We start from the raw sequence: 13,227 nt of genomic DNA on the forward strand, positions 1-13,227 counted from the left end.
GGCAGAGTCAAGGTTACTACAGTGCTCAAGGCAAAGCAACTAACACTGCCACAGGTGAAAGGCACATTCAGAAATCCACAGCAAGGAGACCACAGCATTGGGCCACCCTACTGATTCAAGCTGCAACCTGCTCAAAAATGAGAGTCTGACCCAGGAAAGTTGATCTTATCTGTCTCACAGGTAGAAGTAAACACCTGAGATAGCAGGATGCAATTTGATTGTGGCAGGGAAAAAACAACGGCTTTAATAAACTCCATCAGGAGCAGGAGTCTGTACCACCAAACACACACAGATCCAGAACCTCCACAACAGCTGCACGGAAAGTGGTATTAGGATCTAAACTCTGCCTTTCCACCCACCACATGCAGGACACTTGTACCATTTAACAGGGTGGATAAGGGCAACTCTTGACCTTCAATGAAAAAATATACACAGTAATTAATTAAAAAAAAAAAAAAAAAAAAAACAATGGCCATTTTGAGAATTAAAACTTTTATTAGTGTATTCACATATTAGGCAAATGCAACACGCATGAAGCTTATTTCTTAGGTCCACAAGTTCTACCAATACATTAGTCTACTGGTAAAACTAGCACAAACTGGTAACTGCTTTGCCAATTTTTGAAAGGTGTCTGGCCCATTTTCTCAAGGCTTGATTTTTGGTATTGCTTCTATGCCCTAGTCATTATGGCATAAAAATATCCATCACTATCATCAATTCAGTCAAGTGATTAAAAGCTGTAACACTGGCCACATTTTTGTTCTCAAAGCTAAGTTATCACTAGCTGTACTTACAAAGTACAGAACTAGTGTAATTGATGAAACAATGGAAAAAAACAGACAAAGGCAATCCTGCTACTGCCACAATAACAAAAGAATGACAGACAGCTAGATCACACGATTGTTAGTAAGATGTGTATTTTTCAAGTCAGAATAACCCTTCTATACAGTTTCCCAACCCAGCCCCAACCCAGACTTATTTGTAGAATATATTTCAGAATATTTTTAATATGGTGCAGCTGTAGTGTCCAAGGGTTCACAATAACATGCACTGTCATGGAGAACCTGGAAGTCCTCCTTCGCTGGTCATACCTCAGCAACCACTATCCTAGAGGTTTTGCAGAAGCAACTACTTTTAATAACAAGGCCCATTATGACATAATGAATGCGTATGATCTGGTGTGTAAGTAAACTATAAAAGCGACTCAGATAAGAAATTTAAATTCTGTTACGGAAATATGTTAAGAAGCTGCATCTATTTAAAACCTAAACAAAGAGTCTAGCTTACCCCAGGAAATAATTTTTCAAGGTATACGGCTCCAAAAACTAAACCCCATTAATTTTAGTGACATATGAAAAAATGAAAAAAAATATAGATGATAAGGGGTAAGACTTATTCAATGAAATGAAAAAAAAATACAGATGTAAGGGGTAAGCCAATAACCTTGTGCACTTAATCCAATATCCAAAGCCATGGTAAATTCTCAGTCCATGAGAAAAAAATCACTCATTTCAATGATCCAAGGTATAAAAAAATCCCAAATTACACCACTGCCAGCAATACTGCTGGCAACAGATGCATCAACTCAAATGGGTATCAAAAAGTAGACTGCTAGTGTGATGGACACTCAGAATTTATAATATGAATTCATTTTAGGCCCCATTAAGTATATAAAGTGTCTTAAGACTTCACAGATGAAACTCAAGACATTTCTTTCCCTTCCAATGGAGGGACTTTTCTTTAAGAACGCAGCAAAAAAAAAAATCAGCTTTTCTATAAGTAAAGTCTTTTTATGTTTAGGACAACTTGAAAACCTGCTTATATTAAAAAAAAATATAAAAGAATAAGGGAGCAAAGTCTTGGAATTTCATGAGATACTTGCCCCAATCAAAAAACCAAAATTACTATTTATGGGAACTAAAATGTAGAACAGCACAATACTGTGATATTTGAGATCATGATACATTATCTGTATATATACTTAGCTATTCATGTTATTGATAACCATTAGGACACTCAATTATATACCCAATAAAAAACACCATTAAAGAGTCTTTAGAACTGTCCCTTCTTTCTGAAGAAGGCTTTTCTATACACTAAATTTTCATCTAGTATCAGAGTATAGGAAACAGAATCCACAAGGTGCTTTAACTGATGAGACCTCAAGTGCTGTTTTTTCTTTTTTCTTTTCTTTTTTTTTTCTTTTTCTTTTTTTTTTTTTTTCCTTTTTAAAAAACCTTTTTAGATAGTAAACAGTTCATGGGGACCACACACAAATACTACGACAGACGAGCTGTTATATTAAGTCTGTTGACTGGACTTGGTTTTTAGCCCACAGGTGACAGAGGAGAGTTTTAGGACATGCTGGAGCAGCGAACTGAAGGGGAGCCCATCTGAGTCAATACTTTGTCCAGCCACTGTAGAGGCCCGTTCAGGTGAAGCTCAATCCAGCAAGGCGTGCTTGTTACCGTCTGCCGCCTAGAAAACAAAGAATAGGGAAAAGTCACTCTATGGGGTTGGTGTCACCAGGTTTTGGGGAGGTTTCTGCCAGAAGCTGTCACAAGCTGCCCTTCTGTCTGGCAGAGATATCCTTTGGCAGCTCTGAAGATGGACAGGCTGCTGGTCAAGGCTGGGCCAGCTAGGAATGGTGATGCCTCTGGCATAACAGATTTAAGAAAAAAATGAGGTTGTTACCCAGTTTTAAGCACCACAGAAGAACAGGGTGAGAACAAGTAAGAGGAATGACTCCGCAGACACAAAGGGCAGTGGAGAAGGGGCAGGAGCTGCTCCAGGTGCCAGAGCTGAGATTCCCCTGCAGCCCCTGGAGGGCACCACGGTTGCAGAGACGCACCTGCAGCCCCTGGAGGAGCCCACGCCAGAGCAGGGGGTGCCCGAGAGAGGCTGTGAGCCTGTGGAAGGCATGTGGAGAGGGAAGCCCATGCTGGAGCAGCCTGTCCCTGAAGGACCACATTCCATGGAAGTGTGATCCACATTGCAGCAGCTCATGGAGAATTGTTGCCCATGGGATGGACTCACACTGGAGAAGTTCATGTAGAACTGTCTCCTGTGGGAGGAATCTCACACTGGAGCAGGGGAAGGATTCCAACTCCTCTTCCTGAGTAGTGGCAGGAACAACACCTAAAGAACTGACAATGACACGCATTCCTACCTCCTTTTGCAGCTGGGGGAGAAGGTAGAGCTGGCAAGGGGTGAAGGTGCTTTAGGTGTTATTTTACTTCTCATTATCTTGCTCTGGTTGTGTTAGCAATAATTCATTCAATAATTCTGATTCAAGCTCGTTTACCCAAATGGTATTTGGTGAGGGTTTCTCCTGGTCCTTATCTCATTATTATTTTGCTCTATTTTCTCTCCCCAGTCCAGCTGTGGACAGGAGTGAGAGAGCTACTTTGGTGGCTGCCTGGAATCCAGTCAGAGTCAACCCACTACAGCCAGAGAGCAGGTTCAGCTGCCACAAAATTCTGCATCATATGATTAGATATGTTTCCATCCATACCTAGTACACAGAGATAAAAATCCGTAACCATTACTGTAACTGTTACTAAACCTCTTCCAGAAAAAAAAGGTCCCAGAACTCCAAAGCATTTCACATATGTAAGACAAATCAATAATTACCTGCTTGTTCATAATAAATGAAGAATATTTCACCCTGAAGAATAACATCACAAGTATTTTCTTCAAGTGCCACACCAAAAGCCTTACTTCTAAAAAGAAATTCAGAAGTGAAGGTTGTCCAGCTGATGCAGTGTTCACACCACAAACAACTGTGTGCAGCTGTATCTCAACCTTTCAAGGGTCTGCGTGCATACCTGGATTTGAATTTTGTAGACAACTACTGAGAAATATGGAATAGAAACCCTTGGCTCTGCACTGCCAGCGTGGCCAACAGCACAATGCTATGGTGATCATAAGCTCTGGCTTTTTGAGGTAAACTACATGATAAATGTACCAAGGAAATTGGTAGATGTTGTCAGAAACACTGTATCAAAACACAGTGTGTGGTTGCACTGTGCTAACTGATGGTATCTCAAAGGAACACCAAACTTTATCTCTGATTTCCCGTAATCTTACACTTCAACATGTGTTTTGTACTACAACATCCTCACAGAAACAACTGAAGTAGAAATTGCGTTTCCCTTGTCTTTTATAACTTGCCTATAATTTTCCACAATAGAAGACCTCAATTTAAACACCATATAGCACATTTCAGTAAAGCTGACGGACTGACAACCATAAAAGCTTCATTCTCTCTCCCATATACCTTTGTTTCACAGATCTGCAATTCAAACACCTTCCTTCTCATCTCCAAAGTAAAGAAATCAGTATTGGACAAAACAAACTCTGCCTGAGAAATCCTATTTCACTGTACCCACTCTAGGCATGGGAGTTTTCCCTAACCAGACTGACAAGACAATGGCTGCTAAGCCAGATTTTTGTAGTAATTCCAGCTATCCCAAGATTCAAAGGCAGCAGATTAGTCAGACACAAACGGAGCTCCTTCATTTTTACTGTCGGCATGCAGCCCTTTGCTTTAAGGAAATCTGTTTGTATAAACAGAGGAACTGAAAAAGCAGAAAGATTAAGACAGTGAAGATTGATTTCAAAAGTTTCACATTTTCTAGGAGAAGACAGCAGCTGGGGTCTGTGCTCTTTCAGCACTCTACAAAACAGTTATCTTAGCTCCAAATGCCTATGTCAGAACAAAGTGATACAACAGAAAAACAAATCTAAACCACAGGAAATATAGTTGCATTTACTCTTGAATCCTCTCCCAAAGAAGGAAGCTCATTATTCCATCACTGTCAACTCTCCTACAATGTGTTTCACAACACAATTCCTCAAAATTTTACAACTGGTTCCGTTCAACAATCCTCCCTTTGCACCACGCTGGTAAAAACTGGTAAAACAGTGACAGTCACTGAGCAGCCATCTTAAAGCTAAAAACTCAACCTCTTCAACCCAAAGATTTCCAGTTCAAAGATCACTAATTACCTCTGCTGAACTTTGTTCAGAAGATGATCCTGGACCTGGATTGTTCCTGCGCTAACATGAACATTTGACTGGTGATCTGAACTTCTACCATCCCCAATTTGGGCCAACATGTAACAAAGCAAAAAGCTTTGTTAGGTATTGTGTCTACCAAGCCTATAAAACATATCACCTTGCTGTACCTGCACATTTATGCACATATGCTCAAAATGCAAGTAATGCTTTGCCTTTGCCTAAGCTTGTTCTATGAGAAATGTTTTTTTCACATAATAATGAAGCACAGATGTTTTAAGAAGAGTGATGGGGTTTACAGTGTTTCCTGATCCATTTCAACAAGTCAAGCTACATTAATTTAGATTCAAGGTTATGTCATTGGAGCCACCTCTTCTTGCTCTAATCCCAGCTAGAGCATATTTACAAGCTTTGTGTATCAGCAATTTATTAGCATCATCTTAAAGAGATGTGCAAAGAAATTAGTTCATCATGAGTCAGTAACCAGTTTTTGTGCCGTTTTGGCAGCTTTTTCAATCCTACGGTCTACAAACAGTTTATAGACCAACCACCAACATTCTCCCCACTCAGAATCAACTTTAACAAAAGCCTCCCCACAGTTTTAAACCAGCACTTACACTCACTTCAAGATGCCTCTATATAATCTGACTGATTAAGCCTTTCTTCTGCTCAGATTTGAATGTTGTATTTAATTATGCCTAAGTGTATACATACTCCTTCAGGGCCAAGTCCAATAGCTCTTTAAACCTGAGCCAGATTTTTTTCTTACTTCTTCCTAACAAAGAGGTACCAATTTATTCCATTACTCAAATTTCTCATTTCATCTCATTAGACTACTACAAAATTGGCTTCATTTAGCTGAGAAACCTCCCCCACATACTGACACTGCTATTTACATGTATGTATTTCAAGAGCAGATAAAGGAATCAACCCAAGTGGAGCCTACACACCATTATTCAACTTCAGAAATTATATGGCTTTTAAAAAAATCGTTATGTATTGCATTAGGGTATTGACTTGTCAAACTTCATTCTTTCAGTGGACAATTTCTAGAGAGGTTTAAGAGATTTGTTTAAAACCACAGGTCTAGCTCTCCAAAATAATGAAATCTTTAGAACTGCTCAGTTAGAAGTCAATTCCTTTTCTTCTTGAATTTCCATACTGCATTAAAAACAGGCACTGTCCTCAACTACCACTTTTCATTTGTGCTAATAGAGAACACAATTGGAATCTATTCCAAAGCAGATAGAATGCTATTTCTTTCCACTCAAAGAACTGTTTTTAGAAGTTTTACTACATAAACACAATTATCTTACTCCTGCAAAGCTTTTTCCACTGAAAGTTCCAAAATACTTGCCATCCCTTAGATGCATGCTCTCCAGCTATTCCATTCTGCAAGAGGCACTGCCCATCTCTCCGTTGGGTACCACCAACCCCATCCTGCACCACAGCCTAAGGAACTCATGCTACATGCAGAGCAGGACAGAGACCAGAATGACTGCAAGTCTAACACACAGCAAATAATCTCACAGCACAAACTGTGGAACTTTAGGATGATGGCGTGGATTTCACCACAACATGCAAGCCAGCAGGGCTGAGCAAGGGAACGGAACTTTGACGACATTCCTTGCTCAACAGTTGGCTTCAATGCAACACCAAAATCAGTTTATGGACTTTGTAACTTAGCAGTTCCGTAGCTGAGGGGGGGAAAAAGGAAAATATGGGTTCAATTTGCAGAAAGCATATCCACAATAGCAGCAAGAAGTGTGTATGTATGGCTTACATACACACAAGCCAGACAGAAATGGTATACTAGTGAAAGAACAAAAACTATTAAGTCAAAGAACAAAGGAGGTTATTTTCTTACCTGTATTCAGCCCCCCATCCTTTAACAAAGCTCATTCTTATGGTACACATTCTAGTAAGCTGATAAACTGCTTCAAAGCCCTGATTCACAGATTGAGCCAGAAGAGCAGCAAATTCTTGGTTATTAAAGATTTTTAGATTGCATCCTATAAAGAGTCAAAAAGGTACAGTCAGTGAATTCACTTGCACTTGCTACACAGAAGTCTGAATCTATGAAGAAACTACAAAAAAGGAAAGCAAACATCATACAGTGACCACCTCCACTGGGTACTTTCACCCAAGACCTTTGGCAGGCCACTAACCTGGAGGAATCTTGCACACAGTTGCAGGATGCCAGCCGTATCTTTGATTGCAGTTGGGGCTCTGAACGAAGATCGCGCTATCACTCAGGCACTCGGCAAAAACCTCTCCGCCAATGTAATACAGACGCACTCCCCTGCCTGTAGCAAAATTCAAAGGAACTCTAGTTATGGTATGACTAGACTGGGGAACAAGGAAGTTTATTTTTCAGAGAGAGTCAAGGTTTTTCTTTACAACACAAACAGAAATCAATTATCTACACGACCTCACTGCTGTGCTGACAGCTGTAGCAGGAGCAGAACACAATTAAATTGGATTTTTCTCCCATGAATGCAAAATATATGAAGGAAAAGCAGAATAATTTTTGGTCAAAAGTGAAAGAGCCTTTTTTAGCCATAAAATGGCTTGTAACCAAATCCAAGCTCAGAAGCAGTGTTCATAAAACAGAATTAAAACTTGTGCTAATATTAATGCATTGTATGTGAAGCAGCACAGGCCACTATGGTCAAAGGAGAAAACATAAGACCACCACTGCAACACTCTCTGCTTAATACACCCACACTATTTCACAACCTACTGCATACCCCTGTGCTGCTTTAACAAAAACAGTATGATTTCATCTAGCCCTATTACAAACAAAAAAAAACTGTGAAAAAAAATCTCAATTTTCCACCTTTAATATATTACTTTGTTCTGTCTCCATGTGGAAAACAAATCTGCATGGTTTATTTCTAGCAGAAAGTAAATAATGTGCAAATGATCTCCCAGAGAGAACTATTTATAATTAACAGATACTTTAGAGGCCATAGTTTCCATTTGCCTTTTTCGTTAAAACAATTTTTCAAACAAAATGCGAGCTCCCTCTATTAAAGAGTAAGGGCTCATGAGATTTTTGCTCTTCCTCATCATTGATCATTTTGACCAGTCAGCACAAGCACAGCCTGGGTTTCTGCACATCTAAAATTTTATTAGACAAGCATCTGGATTTGGCATTTGGACTTGGCATAAAAGGAGTCAGTTCTACTGAAGAGGTTGAAATTTTACCGCAAGTAAAAATAACAAAAAAAAAAAAAACAAAAACAAAAAAACAAAAAAAAAAACCAAAAAAAACCACTCATAAATGTTGCTAATGAAAGTATCCAGGAAAAAAAAGAATGAATGTAGTTTACTGAAGAACCTGAAGTCAAGACACTGCATTGTGGAAAACAACATTCTTGACTAACCATTACAAAGAAAACAAAGAAAACCTTAATCATGTCAGAACAATGGGTTCTCAATAGCAGCTTTTCCCATTCCAGAAAAGAATCCAGAATTTCATTCTATCAGTGTCCATTCTGCATTTTATAAACTACAGTAAACTAAGCAACATGGGAATATGTTGTAATTAAAGCTTAAATTTCAATTACAAGCAAATCTGAATATAAATGCTGCCCAGGGCAGAGTGGTCCATTGAGGATGCTGGAAGCCACAAATCTGCCCCGTGGGATGCTTTGGTGCACCATCATTTTCCAGAAGGCAAGAACAGCAATGTGAGCTACTGGACTGCCACACAGTAGAGTGGCTTGCTCCTGTGCTGCCCTGAGGGTGACAGCTGTGTGACTGCAGCTGCCACCAGCTATGGGGCTACCAAGTGAGGAAAGGCAGCTCCTTTCAGCTCCAGCCATCACTACATCTCTTCCCAGTTCAAACTGGCTTCAGCAGCAGAAGCTGCCATGCTTCTCCCTAATTTCAGAAGCAGTGACTCTGTGTCTTTCCACTTCTGTTCTCAGCCAGTGAAACCAAACTATCCTTGACAAGCCCTGAGAGATATGGCTGATGGCTGGCTGCACAAGGGTGAAAGGAACCCAACACACATCCTACCTGGGTCATTCCAGATAATTTAACCAACAAAATGAAATTAAATAGTTAAAAGATCAGAGATCTTTACCTATATGTCGCCTTGTCATTTCCACTGTAGCATTTCTGTTTACATTGGAAAGCAGACCTAGACAAAATCGCTCTGAATTTGATGGATCTGTAAAGCCATCTACAGTCAGGGAAGGCTGAGACGCATGGAAGGTTTCTCCCACTCTTTGATTCAACTCATAATATGCTATTGAACACCAAAACGCAGGCTCCGAGTAAGTAACTGGTTGCAAGTCTAAAAAAAAATTTTAAAAACCAAACTTAACACAGATTTTGAGGCTGAAAGTAGATCGATCTACCCTGCTATTTGTCTCTCCCAGAAATGACAGCAGTAGTCTGCTCAAACTACTCAAACTATATTTTGCTTGCTGTCCTTTTTACCTACTTCAGTAAACAGAATGGAATTCAATCTTCCACACAAGGGAAGGAGGAGGGGAAGAAAGGATGATCTAATCTGACCACAGCTCATTTAGTTCAGTACTTGCATTTTGCTCGGCAAAATGATTAAGCTAATGGTGCTCTGAGCGCCAGACGTTGAGACATTCCTGTTGCCTTTTCTGTAGCTTGCAAACATTTTGGCAGCATTAAAGAAAAGATTAAACTATCAAACATGGAACAACAAAAAGAAAAAAAAAAAAAAAAAAGATAATCATGTTCTTTTGTATTACACTCTCTCTTTAGATAAAGGTAGTTCCAAGCTACTTTATTGTCCCCTACTAGAGACTCTTCCCTGTGTATCTTCAGGCTTTTTTCTTCACTGCTTCCCCTTTTTACCTACCCTAATTACTTACTCAGCGTTCTGCACTTTCCTGTCACATCCTGTCACCACTCCTTAAACAAACCCATGGCAATCTGATCTTCCTGCGGCACTTACAGACACAGACCAATAGCACTGGATCAAAGCAGGTGGGCTACTAATGTGGGAGCAACTACTGTGCTGTGGTTACAGGTGAAACAGTACAAGAGAAGAGCAGCAGAACACACACACAAGGGAGACAGCAAGTCTGGGCAGCATCACAGAGAGGCAAACATCCTTTTAAACTATTAATTTTATAAATGCTATTCCTGCATACACAAAGATACCACTTCTTCTCTTTGCTACGAGCTCAACAGGTACAGAAATAGAGTAATTGTTAACAAGTGATTAACCCAGCCCCATTATGCTTAACACCAGGAAGCCAACACAAGAGTGACCTCTTAATATAGCTCTTAATTTCTTACAGCACATTTTCACTTTTAAAGTAATTACATATATAATGAAGAATCACTACACATGGAGAAATAATTGTAAGTATTTCCAGCTTACCCAGGCTATGATTAACTGGAGAGAGAGTACTAGGAGACAGCTCTGCTGGAGATCCTGTTGAAGCAAGACAGACAGGTTTCAGAGCAAATGTTTTTTATTTTTTCAGATCAGTAGGCATAACCATTATCTACATCAGGTTTTCACTGAAGTTTTTCAGAGTAAGAAACATCAGTTTTCTGGAATATCACACACTTACTCTGAATTAGGATTTCATTCAATCTTCCAGACTTCTGTGTACCTCCCCCCTCCTTGTAAAGACTCAATTAACTTAGCACTGTATTTTGGCAGAACTGCCACTTTGCACACACTCCCAACATTATTTATGCACTTCTCCAGTGAGAAGGTAGTGATTTCCCAAATTCAGTAAAAAAACAGGTAAGAAAGAGTCGATGAGACAAGCAAGACATTGCCTCTCTGTTCTCAAAGGAAAAGAGTAATCTTGGAAAAGACCTTCCAGTATCTGAAGGGAGCCTTCAAGAAAGTTGGAAAGGGACTGTTTACAAGAGTAGGTAGTGACAGGAGAAGAGGGAAAGTCTTCAAACTGAAAGAGGAAAGATTTAGATTAGATATTGGGAAAAAAAATCTTTATGCTGAGGATGGTGAGGCCCTGGCACAGGTTTCCCAGAGAAGCTGTGACTGCCCCATACCTGGAAGTGTCCAAGGCCAGGCTGGACAGGGCTGGGAGCAACCTGGGGTAGTGGAAGGTGTCCCTGGTGGAAAGAGACGGTCTCTAAGGTCCCTTTTATCCCAAACCATTCTATAATTTATGATTCTATGATCGCCAGAAAAGAGCAAGCTAGATTTCCTCATTTGAGGAAATAATTCTTTCCCAGAAGGCGGAATTTAAACACTCATAAAAAAATGAACTCTCTAACACAATTTGCACACAAGGTGGCAAAATACAGAAAAGCTTTCACAGAAACATTCCTACAGTGACCACTGATGTCAGGCTGTTTTAATTCAGGTATTTATTGTCACATAGTGGGAAAATATTGCAGTTCTTACAGAAACTGGTGCAGCAGACTCCAACTTACTGAAAATGGTTGCTAACATTAGCTAACCAAGCACACTCAAGTCTGCCAACACACAGCAGGAGGCTCTTACCCAGCACATTAACTGTGCTTTGTCCAAGTCTAAGGTCAACCACATTATCTAGAAACCCTTACATACAAAGGTACAAATGCCGTTACTTTAGCCACAGAACCTTCCACACAAGAACTAATTTTAAACATGGCAGAAGTGGTAAGTTTGTCAGAGTTAGAGACGGTTCTCAGAACACAGACTGTCTATACCTTGTTTAGGCCAACAGACATTGTGCTTCAATGAACCTGTTTGCCGGGGAATGGTTGAAACCAATTAGCTATTAAAATCTATTTTAAGGGTTTCTGGTCAAGTCTTAATTAGACTTGTATGCTTCTGTTACAGAACAAATGTAATATACTTACTAAGTCACAGAATGTTTTAGAAGCATTTCCCTGGCAAAATTTGCTTTGTTCATTAAAGACTGAAAGTGGTATTTTAGGCATAAAACACCAGGTTTTACAGAGGAAAACTGCAATCATCTTTTGGGCTGAATTCATGCTTCTATGCAGAGGGATCACAGCTACTAATACAAAGCCTTGAAAGTGATGAAAAATAAATGTTACCTGTATCCATGCTTTGGTTCAGCTGCTGGTCACTTGTTTCTCCATCTTCACTGATATATCCTGGAGGAGGTGTTTCTTATAAAAAAAAAGAAAAATCCACCAATTTGTAAAATGACTAGGCAAACTATTGTAACATCCAAGTCTTGTGGATTCTGTCATGACATCTTCATGAGCTCTGTTACACCTACCTGAACACTGAATCTGACTGTAATTTTGCTGTCCCTTTTTCCTTACCGTAGGACTTCAAACAGGTTACCTGCCTTATTGGTATGTAAAATGTATCCTCTTTTGTATGTCAATCAGTTGCTGAAATTTGTTATATAAATATCAGAATTCTTGTTTGTTCCATTTAAGATAAGTTGCTGTCACTACAATGAGTAACAATTTTGTAATTGTGATCAACAGCTTTCATATTTAGTAGAATCACAAATGAAAAAAACCATCTGGTGATTTCCACAAAAAATAATGTGAGCTGTCTTCATGTAGGATAACCATCAGATCAGATACCCTCCCACACCTTACTGAAGTTGTTAGATTTAAAGGTTGTTTGTCAGTTCAGCTCCCAAATAAGTATTTCTTCCATACACAACAGCTGATTTGACTCATTTATAACTCTATTGACTTAAAACACTGCAAAAGTTCTGTTATTATTACCACTAATACTTCTGAGCTCTATTAAAACTATCATCTACTCTTTTAACTAGCTTTCTTTAAAGACAGAATTTCACAGACCAAAGTAAATTCAGTACCAACTTTGAAGCGTTCTGATACCAGAAACTGTGTCTAATTCCTCTGAAATATCTTCAAAACCCAGGAGAGTATGCATGTTCCTTTTTTCCACTCAAGATGTTCTTTGTAATCCAGATAACAAGTTAACCAACTGCCTTTCAGGAAATAAATTTCTTTGAACTGGGCAAATATCTTTTCCTACATATTATAGGCAAAACCTGTGTTTTTTTAGTGGAAGTGTTTGAAGCTAACTATCTTTACAATCACCTTAGAACTGTCTCTGAAACTTCCAGGGGTTAAACACCTTTAATTGCACTATTACCAAACAGCAGAAACTTAAAGACTTTTTGCTTAAGAAATAAAATAAAGTTATAACAACCATCATGTCTGAGATGTACTGCAATATTATGAGATCAGAAGGAAACCAGTGAGAGGAAACTAGATTAAGTCAGTTGA

The 13,227-nt window shown here is 39.2% G+C and overlaps 1 protein-coding gene across 2 annotated transcripts in view; it reads right to left on the reverse strand.

Moving 5' to 3' along the window:
* Positions 1-475: 475 nt before the first annotated feature.
* Positions 476-13,227, reverse strand: part of SMAD2 (SMAD family member 2) — a 49,975-nt gene continuing 37,223 nt past the window's right edge. For both annotated transcript variants that reach the window (XM_054283342.1, XM_054283341.1), the window contains 6 exons: positions 12,043-12,117; positions 10,397-10,450; positions 9,113-9,325; positions 7,188-7,325; positions 6,887-7,031; positions 476-2,478 (listed from right to left, as the gene is read on the reverse strand). In XM_054283342.1, coding sequence (XP_054139317.1) covers positions 2,355-2,478; positions 6,887-7,031; positions 7,188-7,325; positions 9,113-9,325; positions 10,397-10,450; positions 12,043-12,117 — 749 coding nt within the window. In that variant the 3' untranslated portion in view covers positions 476-2,354. The remainder of the gene's footprint in view (positions 2,479-6,886; positions 7,032-7,187; positions 7,326-9,112; positions 9,326-10,396; positions 10,451-12,042; positions 12,118-13,227) is intronic.

Source organism: Melozone crissalis, unplaced genomic scaffold, assembly GCF_028551555.1.
Source record: "Melozone crissalis strain CALT ecotype California unplaced genomic scaffold, PUWL_Pcris_2 ptg000036l_1, whole genome shotgun sequence".
NCBI lineage: Eukaryota > Metazoa > Chordata > Aves > Passeriformes > Passerellidae > Melozone > Melozone crissalis.